This window comes from Suncus etruscus, chromosome 1, assembly GCF_024139225.1.
Source record: "Suncus etruscus isolate mSunEtr1 chromosome 1, mSunEtr1.pri.cur, whole genome shotgun sequence".
Taxonomy (NCBI): domain Eukaryota; kingdom Metazoa; phylum Chordata; class Mammalia; order Eulipotyphla; family Soricidae; genus Suncus; species Suncus etruscus.
Genome location: NC_064848.1, coordinates 205,239,602 through 205,254,495, shown reverse-complemented (window position 1 = coordinate 205,254,495; position 14,894 = coordinate 205,239,602). Strand labels below are relative to the sequence as shown.

General features: G+C 51.8%; 1 protein-coding gene across 1 annotated transcript in view; it reads left to right on the top strand.

The window, feature by feature from the left end:
• RNF157 (ring finger protein 157) overlaps positions 1-14,894 on the top strand; it is a 56,823-nt gene that overhangs the window by 14,818 nt on the left and 27,111 nt on the right. Inside the window, exon 2 of the mRNA XM_049770765.1 lies at positions 2,511-2,629. Coding sequence (XP_049626722.1) covers positions 2,511-2,629 — 119 coding nt within the window. The remainder of the gene's footprint in view (positions 1-2,510; positions 2,630-14,894) is intronic.

Genomic DNA, 14,894 nt, shown 5'->3' with positions numbered 1-14,894 from the left:
TCAGTCATATGCTTGGGTCAAAGATTTACATAGTCGCAATGCTAATTACACAAAACAGTGCAGATTGGAGGATATACAAGGATCCGCCCCTGTGCTTCCATGATGTACACTCTCCCCTGTAGATAACCATGGATACGAGGCATGGTGAGCCACATCCGGTCATATTCAGGGGTTATTCCCTGGTATGTGCTCAGGGATCATGCCTGGTAGGGTTCAGGAAACTCAGAGGTGGTGTCAGGGAGTGAAACCGGGGTTGGCTGTATTCATGGCAAGCACCACCTGCCCTCCCACCATGCCTGGTCCCCTCACTATCCTGGCTTTTGAGCCCTATTTGGTTGTTGGGTTTTATTTGGGCGGGGGGAGTCACATCTCGTGATGCTCAGGGTTTACTTCTGGCTCTGTGCTCAGGAATCACTCCTGCCAGGCTCTGGCGATCCTATGGGATGCAAGGGATCAAATCTGGGTCAGTCATGTGCAAGGCAAATGCCCTCCCTGCTGTGGTATAGCTCCACTCCCCTGTTTATTTATAGAGAACCCCCAACACTGCTGTGGCAGTACTTAACCCAGGATGATGCCTGATGGTGCCTGAGGGTCACACAGTGCTGAGGCCAGGTCTGCAGGCCTTGAGCACTATACAGGCCCATGCTTTTTTGCCTGTGTGCCCTGAGCTCTGTGCCCCTGCACATAGTTGGCGGCCTCGGTGATCTGGGAGGTGCCTGTGCATCTCCCAGGAACCCTGGCAGGCGCCTCCCATCCCCCTGAATTATGCAGCAGGAGTGGGGCCCATCAGTGGCGGGCGTGAATAATTGATGTCTGGCTTTCCCCATGCACTGCACCCCACAGATGGCTGCACTCTGTGGTCCCGTCCCCACGGAGGCTCCTCAAAGGCCTTTGTGCAGCTTTTATTGGAATCTTCTGGTTGCTGGCTCCCCAGAGAATGGCCGTGCTTTGTGGGGGATACTTTGAACCATGTTGTTCTGTTTACAATTCCTGTCTCTGCAATCCAGGATCTGCATTTTGTGTTGTTTTTCTGTTCAGGTTCCCCCCTTGCTCCCACCATGGGTTGTGACTCCTAATTTTTATTCTGCTGTAAACTTTCAGCAAAAGTGGAACTAAGGGGCCAGACAATAGGGCATTTGTTTTGCAATCCCAACCTGGATTCAATCCCCGGCATCCCATAAGGTCCCTCTGAGTGATCCCTGAACGCAGAGCCAGGAGTAACCCTTGAGCATTGCCCAACATGATTCAAAAACTTAACAAAAGAGAAACTAGTTAGGAAGTTGGGTTTTACCCTGTCTGAAAAGTTGGATGCATGAGACTGTTGATCGGGGATATTATAGCAGGGGCCCCTTGGCTTTGCGCTGAGGATCCTTACCCCAGAAGTAGATCTGCAAAAGGAGGAGAGAAAGACACCTTGATACACTTACATGTAGGAGCCCTGGGTTGGATCCCTGGTGCTGTGCAGACCCTCAGTCATAGCCAGGAGTGACTCCTAAAGAGTCACAGGGCCCAAGGTATTCCTGAGCACCACACCAGGGGTGACTGACCCCCCCAAAGAGGGGGTCTGGAACCTCCAGTCCTCTCCCAGTTTGGGAGCCTGAGGAAGCTGTGCCACTGCCCAAGCTGCTGACCATGACTCAGGGCCTCACATCCTGGTCCCCATTCCTGCGCCTGTCTGTCGGGGGAGGCCCTCCAGGGAGCAACCTCTGCCCTTGGGTCGTATCCTGTTATTGTGGATTTGGGCACAGCCCACGTCCATGCCCTCAGCCTGCTAATGGACTTGACTCTGTGTGTGCTTTTGTGTTTGTGTGTTTGTGTGTGTGTGTGTAGGGGGCTAAGCCCCTCAGCCTGCTAAAGGACTTGACTTTGTGTGTGCTTTTTTTGTATGTGTGTGTGTACTTGTGTGTGTGTGTGTGTGTGTGTGTATGTGTGTGTATAGGGGGCTTAGTCCTCTGTCACTGGACTGCTGTGGTCCAAAGAAACCCCAAGACCTTCATTGTGCCTGTGTGGTGCCCGGTTGGCACAGTCATGCCCAGTGGATTTACTTAACTCCCTCTTTTCGGGGCGGAGTGGTGACGCAAGCGATAGGGCGTTTGCCTTGCATGCACTGACCTCGGATAGGCCGCAGTTTGATCCCCTGCATCCCATATGTTCCCTCAAGCCAGGAGTGATTTCTGAGCGCATAGCCAGGTGTAACCCCTGAGCGTCACCGGGTATGGCCCAAAAACCAAAAAACCTCGCTTAGAAAAAGCTGCATTTTGTTGTTGGTGGTATTGGGGATGGGAATTTGGTTCACACCTGGGGTTGCTCAAGGGTTACTCCTGGCTCTGCATTCAGGAATCACTCCTAGCAATTGTGGGGGATCCTACAGTATGCTGGGGATTGAACCCGGGTCAGCCACATGCAGGGCCAGTGCCCTCCCCACTGTGCTGTGGCTCCAGCCCCTTAGCAGCTCTCCCACTAGGTGTCTCCTGCTGGTCTCTAAATGACTTCTCTTGTCTCTTCTCCAGGAAGCTACTTCGCCAGCCACTTCATAATGGGCGGAGAGAAGTTCGACTCCACACATCCTGAGGGCTACCTGTTTGGCGAGAACAGTGACCTGAACTTCCTGGGGAACCGACCCGTGGCGGTACGGCAGCACGTGCACTGGGCCTCTCCGTGAAGGGGCTCGCAAGGACGGGTTCAGAGGGACCTTGGGAGAATGTGGGTGGCACTCCCAGATGGCTCAAGCTTCCCCCAACCGCTACCTGCTCCACTGGAGGGCAGTGCCCCTGGCTTACCCTTGCCTGTCTTTTTGCTGCACAGAGCCACATACACTTTGCAGGCTTGTCTCTTCCTCGACACTTTATTTTGGGGTGGGGGGGACCAAGTGTCGCTCAGGGGTTCCTCCTGGCTCTGTACTCAGAAATCACTCCTGGCACACTCGGGGAACCCTATAGGATGCCGGGGATCAAACCCGGGTTGGTCGCATGCAAGGCGAATGCCCTATTCGCTGTACTATCTATCGCTCTGGCCCCTACTCTTTGTTTTTTTTATTATTATTATTATTGTTATTTTAATATTGTTGTTTGGAGTTGGGGCCACATTAGTGGTGCTCGCAGTGGCCCTCTCCAGGTGCTCAGGGGACCTTACATGATGCCCAGGATTTCAACTACTATTGGCCACATGCACAGCAGACACCTTAGTCTTGGTACTGGCTCTCTTGCCCTTATTTGGGGAGTGAAGGGGGTAGCTCCCAAGCAGTGCTTAGGGGGCTTAGGAGTCACAGTTAGTGACACTTGGCCAGCCAGGGTGGTGGGTCAGTGCCAGGGTGCAGTGAGGAGCTGTCAGTTTTCCAGTGTTCAGGGAATCAAGTGGTTCAGGGATGAGACACTGGTGGCACATACAAGGCAGATGCCTTTACCCCTCCTTTACGAGACTGCAGCCCAGCCTGGCTGCTCTTTGTCCACCGGGGACCCCTTAGATTCTTCAGACATAACTGGACCCATTAGACCTGTTGCCGAAGAGCTGACCCTCAGAGCCCTCAGCCCATGAGCTCCTGGTCAGGCACCACCTGGTCAGATGCCACCTCCCCTGCACTGCCTGATGTGGCCTGCCCTGTCCCCACCCTCAGCCTTTTCCCTGCTTCTCTGTGCTTGGAGATTGGCAGGCCTGCACCAGCTCTGTAAAGCCAATCATGGATGACCTAGAGATAGTTAGCAACAGTGCAGATTCCAGAAGTCAGCAGCTGTGGAATGGAGTGTGGGGAAGAGTGAGGCATGGTAGGGTGGCCCAGCGCAACACTGAGAGACACTCAAGACATTGCCGGCTGCCTCATATCCTCGGAAGGCGGGGGTCCCTAAGCCTGGGAAGGTCTAACTGCTTTGCCATCCAGAAGTAGTTTTTGGGTACAGCAAGGAGGACACTTGTCTTGCTGGCAGCTGACCTGGACTCAATTTATAGCACCCCACAGGCGCAGGGGTCTCAAACTCATGGCCCTCCGTACAACATTTTGTGGCCCTGCCCTACAGGAATCTTTTTTTGTTTTGCTTTGTTTTAGTTGTTTGGGTCACACCCCCCAATGTTCAAGGCTTACTACTGACTTTGCACTCAAGGATCACCCCGACTTTGCCTCCTGCGGCCCCCAGGTAAATTGAGTTTGAGACCCCTACCACAAGGTCTCCTGAGCACTGCCAGGAGTGATTCCTGGGCACAGAGCCAGGAGTAAGCCCCAAGTATTGCAAAGTGTGGCCCCCAAAACAAAATAATAGAATAAAAAAGATAGGCCAGAGCGGTGGCTCAAGCGGTAAGGCGTCTGCCTTGCCCCTGCTAGCCTAGGACGAACCGAAGTTCGATCCCCCGACATCCCATATGGTCCCCCCAAGCCAGGAGCGATTTCTGAGTGCAGAGCCAGGAGTAACCCCTGAGCTAAAATTTGTTAACTCCCCAAACCTGTAGGGTGGGCCTGGGGAATGGTCATGACTCAGGCAGATCTGAGTGTAAGCCACTGAGTGTAAGGCTGTGTGGGGCAGTAGGGGTGTCCTTCCATACTGAATCTTAGTTTCTCAACCATGATGTGGGAACAGAGCCATACCCTGCCAGTTCTTCATTCGGGGAACTTTTTTTTTTTTAACTTTATTAATTGATTGGTTTGGGGCCTACCCAGCAGCTCTCAGGGGTTACTCCTAGTTCTGCACTCAGAAATTGCACCTGGCAGGCTAAGGGATCATATGGGATGCCGGGAATCAAACCTGGTCCTTCCCAGGTCGGCCACATGGAAAGCAAATGCCCCACCACTGTGCTATCTATCTGGCTCCTCAGGAAACTTTCTAGGTCTAACCACCCTGCTCTTCCTGTGGTCCTGGCTGGGAGTAGTAGGAATCTCAGCAGGAGCCCCTCCCCTCCAGGGGACCAACAGCCTAAGCATTCTAGCATTGGGGGGGGGGGGGGTGTACGTTGCATGACTGAACCTGGGTCAATCCCTGGTATCATACCACATGGCCCCCCAAGTGCCACCAGGTGTGATTGGAAAAGCAAAACAAACAAAAAATCTCAGACCAGTCAGAATGACTTTGACATCAACGCCTTTCAGTGTAGATGTGTGTGGAGAACAGGGATGCCCGTGGCCCTTTTCTTTTTCCTGGTCTCTGTGAAGACAAATGACTGAATGTTCTGTCTGTTGCCTCCTCCATATCAGCACATCCCTAGCTCTTTTTTGTCATTTTTTGTTTTGGTATTCTTTTTTTTTTTTTGGTTTTGGGCTTTTGGGTCACACCCGGCAGCACTCAGGGGTTACTCCTGGCTCCATGCTCAGAACTCGCTCCTGGCAGGCTCAGGGAACCATATGGGATGCTGGGACTCGAACCACCGTCCTTCTGTGTCTAAGGCAAACGCCTTACCGCTGTGCTATCTCTCCGGCTGTTTTGGTTTTCTTAAGCCACACCTGGCAATGCTCTGGTTTACTTTTGGCCCTGTGCTCAGAGATCACTTCCAGCAGGCTTAGGGAACCCTGTGGAATACCGGGGATTGAACTCGAATTGCCCGTGTATGAGGCAATGAGGCAAATGCCCTCCCTGCTGTGCTATCGCTCCAGCCCTGACCCCAGCAGGAGGGTCCCTTGTGGACAGTGAGGGACGAAGGCACCAGGCCTGGGAAGGAAGGCAAGGGAGGCCTCAGGATGGTGGAATTGGTGGGTCTGGGTCGGCTCTGCACATTTTGTGAGCTAGACAGGATACAGTAGGTGGTCCCAGAACACTACTAGAGTGATTCCCTGCCTTGCGGGGTCATGTCCCACTGTGGTTCCTGAGGTCATTCACTGCCTGTCATGCTTGTTTGTGAGGTGTCCTGAGTTCGCAGCTCAAGTCCTGAGAACTTTGACTCTGTCTCCGGTGTCACACTGGGTTGCAGGGGAAAGGGGAGCTGCTCCTCTTTCTATAAGGTGCAGATGGGGGTGACAAGTGTTGAATCAGCTTGTCGGACAGACAGAAGCACCTGGTCCCCTTCCTGTCACTTAACAGCCCGGCCTGACCAGAAGAGGGACCTGAGGCTAATATGCACCCTGGGGTCCAAAGTGGGTGTCTGGATGGAACGTAAGGAATGAGCAGTAGTGGAAGACTGGGTCGACGTTGGGGACGAGAAGCACACTGAGGGCTGGCTCCTCCTGCTATGTGGTGGGAAGGTAGGCAGGATTTGGCTCTGTGCTGCTGGTCACAGGGTTGTTCAGCCCCAAACTTTTGGTGTCCCTCCAGGAAAAGAGAAGTGCCTGTCTTGGAGAAACCTTGAATTTTTGTTTGTTTGTTTGTTTGTATGTTTTTGGGCCACACCCAGTGGCGGTGGCACTCAGGGGTTCCTCCTGGCTCTGCACTCAGAAATCACTCCTGGCCAGCTTGGGGGACCATATGGGATGCCAGGGATTGAATCCGTCCCAGGATCTGTCCCAGGTCAGCAGCATGCAAGGCAAACTCCCTACCCTGTGCTATCACTTCAGCACTGTAACCTTGAATCTTAAGTATTCAAAAAATGACACTGCTGTGGTGGGAGTGAGTGAGAGATCAGTCCCTAGTGTCAGTGAAGTTGGATAGGAGATTGGGCTCAGGTAGGAGCCATTTCATAGGGGCCACTCCTGCTAGGTTCTTGCCAGGGGTGCCCTGCTGGGTATCACACTTGGGGTGATGCACAAGCTCATCTTGTGCTTTTCTTCTTCTTCTTTTTTTTTTTTTGGGGCCACACCCAGCGGTGCTCAGGGGTTATTCCTGGCTGTCTGCTCAGAAATAGCTCCTGGCAGGCATGGGGGACCATATGGGACACCGGGATTCGAACCAACCACCTTTGGTTTTGGATCGGCTGCTTGCAAGGCAAACGCCGCTGTGCTATCTCTCTGGGCCCATCTTGTGCTTTACATGACAGGTCACTATCCAGGCCAGGAAGTTAGTTTAAAGCCAAGAGTGGGGCCTGTCCCTGGGCTGTAGGTAGGGGGTGTGAAGACGGACAGGGTCAGAGTGGTAGTTTTTTTGGATGATGTTTTTTGTGAAATAAAGTAGATAGCTTTTGTTTTGGAGACCACACCCGACAGTGTTCAAGGGTCACTCCTGGCTCTGCATTCAGGAATCACTCCTGGTGGTGCTTGGACGATCCTATGGGATGCCAGGGATCGAACTTGAGTTGACCACATGCAAAGCAAGTGCCCTCCCACTGCACTAGTGCTCTGGCCCTGGAGCAAGTTAGTTTTTATGGAAATTTATTAAGATGTGAGGGGAGAGAAAGAGAAAGATGTGAATAAAAAGGGGTCCTGTGTTCAAGAGAGAAACAAGGAGATAAGCAAGTAATTTTACTTGTGTTGAAGGGAGAATGGGCTTGAAGAGGAGCCCAGGGTGGCAGTTGGAACAGAGGGGCAGGAGGAAGACTGGGGACAGAGATGAGGAGAAGCTAATCTGGGCACAGCTTCACTTGTACCAGACACTGCATGGGTCTATTCTCGGACGGACCTCATCATGATGGGCTCCCAGTCATTGGGCATCTCCAGCCTGCAAAGCTGAAAGCTGCCTTGTCCACTCAGCCGCCATCACCAGCCTTTCAGCCAGGGACTTAGCCACAGACCCTCATTCCTCTGTTCTGGAGGTGCCGATGAAGGCTCCCTTCCTGGCTGGCAACGAAGCGCCTTCTTGCTGCATCCTCATGTAGAGAAAGAGACGTCCACGCCCCCTCACCCTCATAGGAACCTACTCTGGGTTCTTGTTTCCCCCTTATCGCTGCTCATGCTCTGTCTCTATTTCTCCATGGGGGCAAGGACTTCCGCTTAGGAACTGTCAGGAGCTGGGCTTGAGCTACTTTGATCAGAGTCTGGTAGACAGGACTCATGTGGTGAACATAGGAGTGTGTATCACAGTACATGTGAATATATGTGTGTGAACATGCAAGAATGTGTGAATATATGTGTGAACATGTGAATATGCACGTACATGTTAACGTGTGTGAATAAATGCAGAAAGCACTTGGCACCCCTGTGTTCACTGCAGTGCTATTCACAACAGCCAGAATTTGGAAGTGATCCGAGTGTCCGAGAATAGATGGTGGATAAGGAAACTGTGGTACATTGACTCCGTGGAATACTACGCAGTCATTAGGAAAAATAAAGTCATGAACTCTGCTTAGACGTGGACGGACATGGAGACTCATGCTGAGTGAAATGAGTCAGAGGGAGAAGAACAGACACAAAATGACCACAGTCATTTGCAGGGTAAAAAAAAATAAAACCTGCAGAATTTGAGAGTAATACCCAGAGACAGTAGAGACAATGGAGAGCCAGGAGGACCAGATCACGGTAGGAAACTCGTCACAAATAGCAGAAGCTGCAGTTAGGACAGAGAAGAAACCATACGCCACTGACAGTTGGAACTGATCACTCTGGACAGGAACTGGGTGCTGAAAGGAAGGAAAGTGATACGCGTGATACTCTTTCAGTAACTATTGTAACCACAATGTCTAAAAGGAATAAAGGGAGAGAGAGGATAAAAATGCCTGCCATAGGGGCCGGAGAGATAGCATGGAGGTAAGGCGTTTGCCTTTCATGCAGGAGGTCATCGGTTCGAATCCCGGCATCCCATATGGTTCCCCGTGCCTGCCAGGAGCAATTTCTGAGCCTGGAGCCAGGAATAACCCCTGAGCACTGCCGGGTGTGACCCAAAAACCAAAAAAAAAAAAATAAATAAAAAAATGCCTGCCATAGAGGCAGGCTGGGGTAGGGGTAAGAGGGGGCCTGGGGGTATTATATTGGTGTCGGGAAATGAACACCGGGGAAGGGGCGAGTGTTGGAACATCGTAGGACTGAAACTCAGCCATCCACAACCTTTTAACTCTCTCACGGTGATTCAGTATATGTGTGTAAACATGTAAGTAGGCGTGAACATGTGGTATGGGTATACAAATGTGTAAATTTGTACTTGTGAATATATGAGTGTTGCTATATGAGTGTGGATGTAAGTGACTCTGTGTGTGTGGCCTGTGTGTGTTTGTCACATGTTGGCCCTGCTCCTTTCCTTCTTGGTTCTACTTTGGGCATTTCGTCTGGCAGTATATTCAGTTTTTTTTTTTTTTTCTTTTTAGTATATTCAGTTTTTGACTTGCTATTTCATGTCTCTGAATCTCTGTGAAGGAACCCCCCCCACCACCAGTAGTCTCTTCTACTCCCCGACCTTAACTACCACACTAACCGCCCCCAGGTGTGTGTAGTCATTAACGTTCAGGAGCTGTGTGTAAATGGGGTACAGCTGGACCCCGTCTAGTCTGTGGCCAAAGAGAAAGCCAGTTTGGGTAAAAGCTTAGGTGGTGAGGCCGGATTGGTTCTCTGATGCCTCCCGGAGTTCAGACCCATAGTAGTAGAAGCCCAGAGTGGAGTGTATGTCTGTGGAGATGAAAACACAGCATGACCACATCCTTCAAAGAAAGCAGCTGACACCAGAAATATGGACTCTTGAGTTTGTGAGAGTGGCCTGTCTCGTCCATGTGTGCGTTTGTACATTTGTGTGTATGTTATAATGTGGGTTATATGATGTATGTATGTGGTATGTCTGTAAGTGTGGGATGGGTATGTGTTGTGCAGTTTGTATGTAGCATGATTGCTGAGCAATTTGTGTGGCATGTGTGTACATGTTATGTGTGTCTGTTACACATGTATACATGTGTGTGCTCACCAGAAGGATATTGAGCCTGCCACGGCAGCAGCAAGGGGCCTCACTTCATACTCTCTCGACCGTGTGGATTTCTCTAGAAGGAAGTAGTTTTGTTTCTAAACTCTAGACACCCACCCCCCCTTTTCTTTAAAAATGGGGAAGGAACTGCCAACGAGCAGAGGAAGGAAACAGGCCCTGGAGTATCCACCAGAAGTTAGGAAATGAAGGAAATTTATCAAATAATGCCGAATTTTGTCTGCGAGTGATGGGAAAGGTGTGGGGTGCTGAGGTGGTTAGGATTTGGGCTTGGGGCTAGGAGGCTTGGGTGCATTTTGGGGCTCGGAACCAAACCATGCTGCTGTGGCAACATGAAGAGACCTGTCTTAAGAACCAGGCTCTGGGCCCGGAGAGATAGCACAGCGGCGGCGTTTGCCTTGCAAGCAGCCAATCCAGGACCAAAGGTGGTTGGTTTGAATCCCGGTGTCCCATATGGTCCCCTGTGCCTGCCAGGAGCTATTTCTGAGCAGACAGCCAGGAGTAACCCCTGAGCACTGCCAGGTGTGGCCCAAAAACCAAAAAAAAAAAAAAAAAAAAAAAAAAAAACCCAAAAAACAAAACAACAAAATAAAACCTACAGAAGGGCCGGAAGGATAGCACAGCAGGGAGGGCGTTTGCCTTGCTCACGGCTGACCCAGGACAGACCTGGGTTCGATCCCCAGCATCCTATATGTTTCCCTGAACACTGCCAGGAATAATTTCTGAGTGCAGAGCCTGGAGTAACCCCTGAGCGCCACTGGGTGTAGCCTAAAAAAACAAAAAAGATTCTATAGAAGGGCAAGAGCAATTGTACAGTGGAAAGGTAAGATGCTTGCTTTGCACAGGGTTGACCCAGTTCCTGCCCTGGCATCCCAAAGGATCCCTTGGCCCACCAGGAGTGATTCCTGAGCATAGAGCCAGGTATAACCCTTGAGCATTGCTGGGTGTGGCCCACAAACCAACATAAATAAAATCACCTACAGAATAGGTTTTTCTTTGAAATGTGGATGAGAACATCCTCTCTGAGACTTAAAATACTTTCGAGTCAAGGCCACCTGGAGAAGAGCGAGCAGAAAGGAAATCTCCAGGAATCATTTGTCCCATGTGCTGCTTGGCTTTATTGCCATAGCGCTGGGACCAAGCCCCAGGCCTCGCACCATGCAGGCATGTGCCTTCCTTCTGAGCCGCATCTTGGCCCACTCCTGGGCTTTAGAAGGGGTGTTTGGGGCCGGCAGGGGCCCAGTAGTAGCAAGGAATATGTGTAGCCTGGATCTGATCCTCAGTACTGCAGAAATAAGCTAGAATGGGGAACTTTTCTGAGGCTTCGGTTCCTCGTGTTTCCTGTCTGTTTTGTAGAGTGAGGGTGCCTGTAGTCAGGACTGTATCCCGTGGCGGGGTGTGTTTTGACAGGCTCGCTGCAGCTGTGTGTCACTACATACATGCACACTTACACTCACATACTAGCTTGGACCTTTAAAGAAGGCACTTGGTGAGTGATAGCACAAGCGGTAGAGCATTTTTCTTGTACATGGCTGACCCTGGATCCACCCAGGTTTGATCCCCAGAGTTCCATAAATCCCTCAACCTGCCAGGAGCGATTTCTGAGTACAGAACCAGGAGTAGCCCTTCTTCCTCCCCAAAGAAGAAGGTGCTTGACTTGGCTGTTTTGGTAACCTGCACTTTTTTTTTTCCTTTGTTATTTTTGGGGCCAAGCCAGTGGTGCTGCGTTTTGTTGTTTTGGGTCATACCTGTCAGTGCTTAGAGTTAACTCCTGGCTCTCTCTGCTCAGGGATCACTCAGGGATCATTGCAGGTGCTTGAGGGATCAAAACTAGGTCGGTTTGCATGCTAGGCAAGCGCCCTCCCCACTGTGCCATTGCTCTGCCCCCTCAGTTTCTTGGTTTGAAAAGAGAAAGCACTTGCTGGTAACAAGCCTTTCTGTTCATTGTGCTTCCAAACTGAAGTATTTCTAGAGGTGTCTAGACCACAGGCTCAGCCTTCCTCTTTGGCAGTTTCTGGGTGCTGCTGCAGGTGAAGTTGGATGCTCTTCAGAGCAGGCTGGAGGGTTGTGTTGCTGGGCCCCATCCTGAGCCCCACATGCCCACCTCACCACAGACTGTCCTGGGAGAAGGGCCAAATGCATGAGGTGGGAAGGGGCGTCCACTGCTGGTGAGAGGGGTTCCATGGGGTGGGAGCTGTGGCCTGTTCCGCTTGGGGCCCCCTGCACTCTGCTATTTGCGCAGCATTATGGATGACACATTTGTATGAATACTGAGCAGACCAGTCAGTCGCCTTTGGCCTTAGAGTGTCTTGTTTTCTAGGAACTGAGACTTCTTTCTTTTCCTTATTTTGTTTTGTTTTGGGGCCACATCTGGTTGTGCTCAGAGGTTATTCCTGGCTCTGCACTCAGGAATCAGGCCTCATGGGACCCTATGGAATGCTGGGTATTGAACCTGGTTGGCTGCATGAAAGGCAAATGCCTTCCCCTCTGGGCTGTTGATTGGGCCCCCAATGGGTAGAGTTCTTATCGAAGAAGTCATTCTTTTTTTTTTTTTTTGGTTTTTGGGTCACACCCGACAGTGCTTAGGGGTTCCTCCTGGCTCTACGCTCAGAAATCGCTCCTGGCAGGCTCGAGGGACCATATGGGATGCCGGGATTCGAACCACCGACCTTCTGCATGCAAGGCAAACACCCTACTTCCATGCCTTCATGCTATCTCTCTGGCCCCCTGGAAACCTTTTATTTTTTTGGTTTTTCGGGCCACACCCGTTTGATGCTCAGGGGTTACTCCTGGCTAAGCGCTCAGAAATTGCCCCTGGCTTGGGGGGACCATATGGGATGCCGGGGGATCGAACCGCGGTCCTTCCTTGGCTAGCGCTTGCAAGGCAGACACCTTACCTCTAGCGCCACCTCACCTCTAGCGCCACCTCGCCGGCCCCACTGGAAACCTTTTTTTTTTTTTGGTTTTTGGGTCACACCTGGCAGTGCTCAGGGGTTACTCCTGGCTGTCTGTTTCAGAAATAGCTCCTGGCAGGCACGGGGGACCATATGGGACACCGGGATTCGAACCAACCACCTTTGGTCCTGGATCGACTGATTGCAAGGCAAATGCCGCTGTGCTCTCTTTCCGGGCCCTAGAAACCTTTTTTTTTTTTTTTTTTTTTTTTTTGGTTTTTGGGCCACACCCGGCATTGCTCAGGGATTATTCCTGGCTGTCTGCTCAGAAATAGCTCCTGGCAGGCACAAGGGACCATATGGGACACCAGGGTTTGAACCAAACACCTTTGGTCCCGAATCGGCTGCTTGCAAGGTAAATGCCACTGTGCTATCTCTCCGGGCCCCTGGAAACCTTTTTTTTTTTTTTTTTTTTTTTTTTAAATCTATTTTGTTTATTTGGAGAGCCACACCTGAATTCAGGGCTCGGGCGATTTTCTTGGCAATTCTTGAAGAATAAGTGCCGGTGTGGGACCTGGGCTTTCCACAGGCGGAGCATCTGGAGCATCTCTCCAGCCTGTCTGTACTTTGACTAGGCCTCATTTAGTCCATCTCAGCACCCTTCGTAGGTCCCATCACAGAGGATGAGCCGGTGGGAAGTGGGAACCCAGGAAGGACAGCCCTTAGTTGCTGACTCCTCCGGCCAGCAGGGGGGCCCTTGCCTTGCAGTTTTGGTTGGCACTGCTCAGTGGAGTCCCCAGTACCTCTTTAGTCTGCTTCTCCACTGCCCAGGTGGTCCCGTTCAAGAGCAGCATGGCCAGCCCTGCCCAGAAAGCCCTGGGTGCCCAGTGGGGCTTCTGCCCTGAGCCTTCCGGTTCTCATGGTCTTCCAACCCAAGTCCAGTTCTGTTTCTGAGTTCAGAATTAGCGCCAGTGCAACCCATCTCAGGTGTGTGACCTGCCAAGGAAGGTCTTCCATGCACACAACAGGGACACAGTGGGGACAGGCCCCTGGACAGCCCCCAACCGGCATCGGGACCCCAGCTTGGCCAACTTGCAGAGTTGCACGATCTGAGGCCACATTTCTCCACTAGCTCAGAAGCCCCAGCATGGCCGTGGGTTGTTTGCCAGTGAAATGAAAGTTTCGCGGTAGAGATTTCCTCGAAGTGCCTTTTGAAACCCACCGAGATGGTTCACACACATTCCCACCCCCACTTCCTGCCATCACAGCAACACACACACACCCTCTTACGGGAAACAGGACTCCCAGGGTCAAGTTTCAGAGAAAGAACGAGTAGTCTGCAGCATGCTCCTTGACTCCAGCCTCTCAGGAGCTGCCTCGGGCCCTGTGCCTTATTAGTGTTGGAGGTGAGGACCCAGTGGGCTCCTATGAAGGCAGTTGCAGGGGTTGTGGCTGAACAGGGCAGAGCCCACACCCGGCCTCACATGCCTGAGGCCTGGGTGTGGTGCCCAAAAGGCTACGTCCATCTGTTACTGCTAAAAGAATATAGATAGAACTGGGACTGGCATGATAGCACAGCAGGAAGGACGTTTGCCTTACATACCCTGGTTCGATCCAGGCATCCCATAGGGTCCCTGAGCATCTCCAGGAGTGATTCCTGAGTACAGAGCCAGGAGTAAGCCCTGAGCACTGCCAGGTGTGACCCCCAAACAAGAAAACAATCTAGATAACAGTGACCCTACTGATTAGTGGAGCTGGCAGCTGCCCCATCAGGCTGTCATACTTGTCTCCAGAAAGCTGCACTGGTGGATGAGCCTGTGGTGGGTGCTGCTGTCCTCAGAGGTCCCAATCTCTGGGCCTCTTTGCCTTTTATCGATGTTGGCTGCTGCTTCCCTCTGCTAATAACCCTTATTGTGATTTCCCCAAGCCAGCAGGATCCAGTGCCCTCTGACTGCCCCAGCATCCAAACGGGATGATAATGAAGTTTAGTTGGTTCTGGCTCTCAACCCTCAACTATGGCTGGGCTGAGCCTTTGGTTCCTTGCCTGTCCACTGCCAAAGGGGGGGCGCCAGAGGCTGTATCTCTGACACTTCCCCTTGTGGCCTCCTCCCCAGCTGTGCTACGTGCCCAGAACTAGCTGGGCAGCACTCCTGGCTCAGAGGAGTGTCCTAGACTGGGCCTCAGGGCCTCTGGGCTCTGGCCCAGAGCTACAGCTGGTGTCTCTTCCAGGCTCCATTCCTCTTAAGTTCCCCAGTACCTGCCAGACCAGTTTCTCAAAAATTCTCTGTTCAAATGACCTGTGTGGTTACTGCTTTCC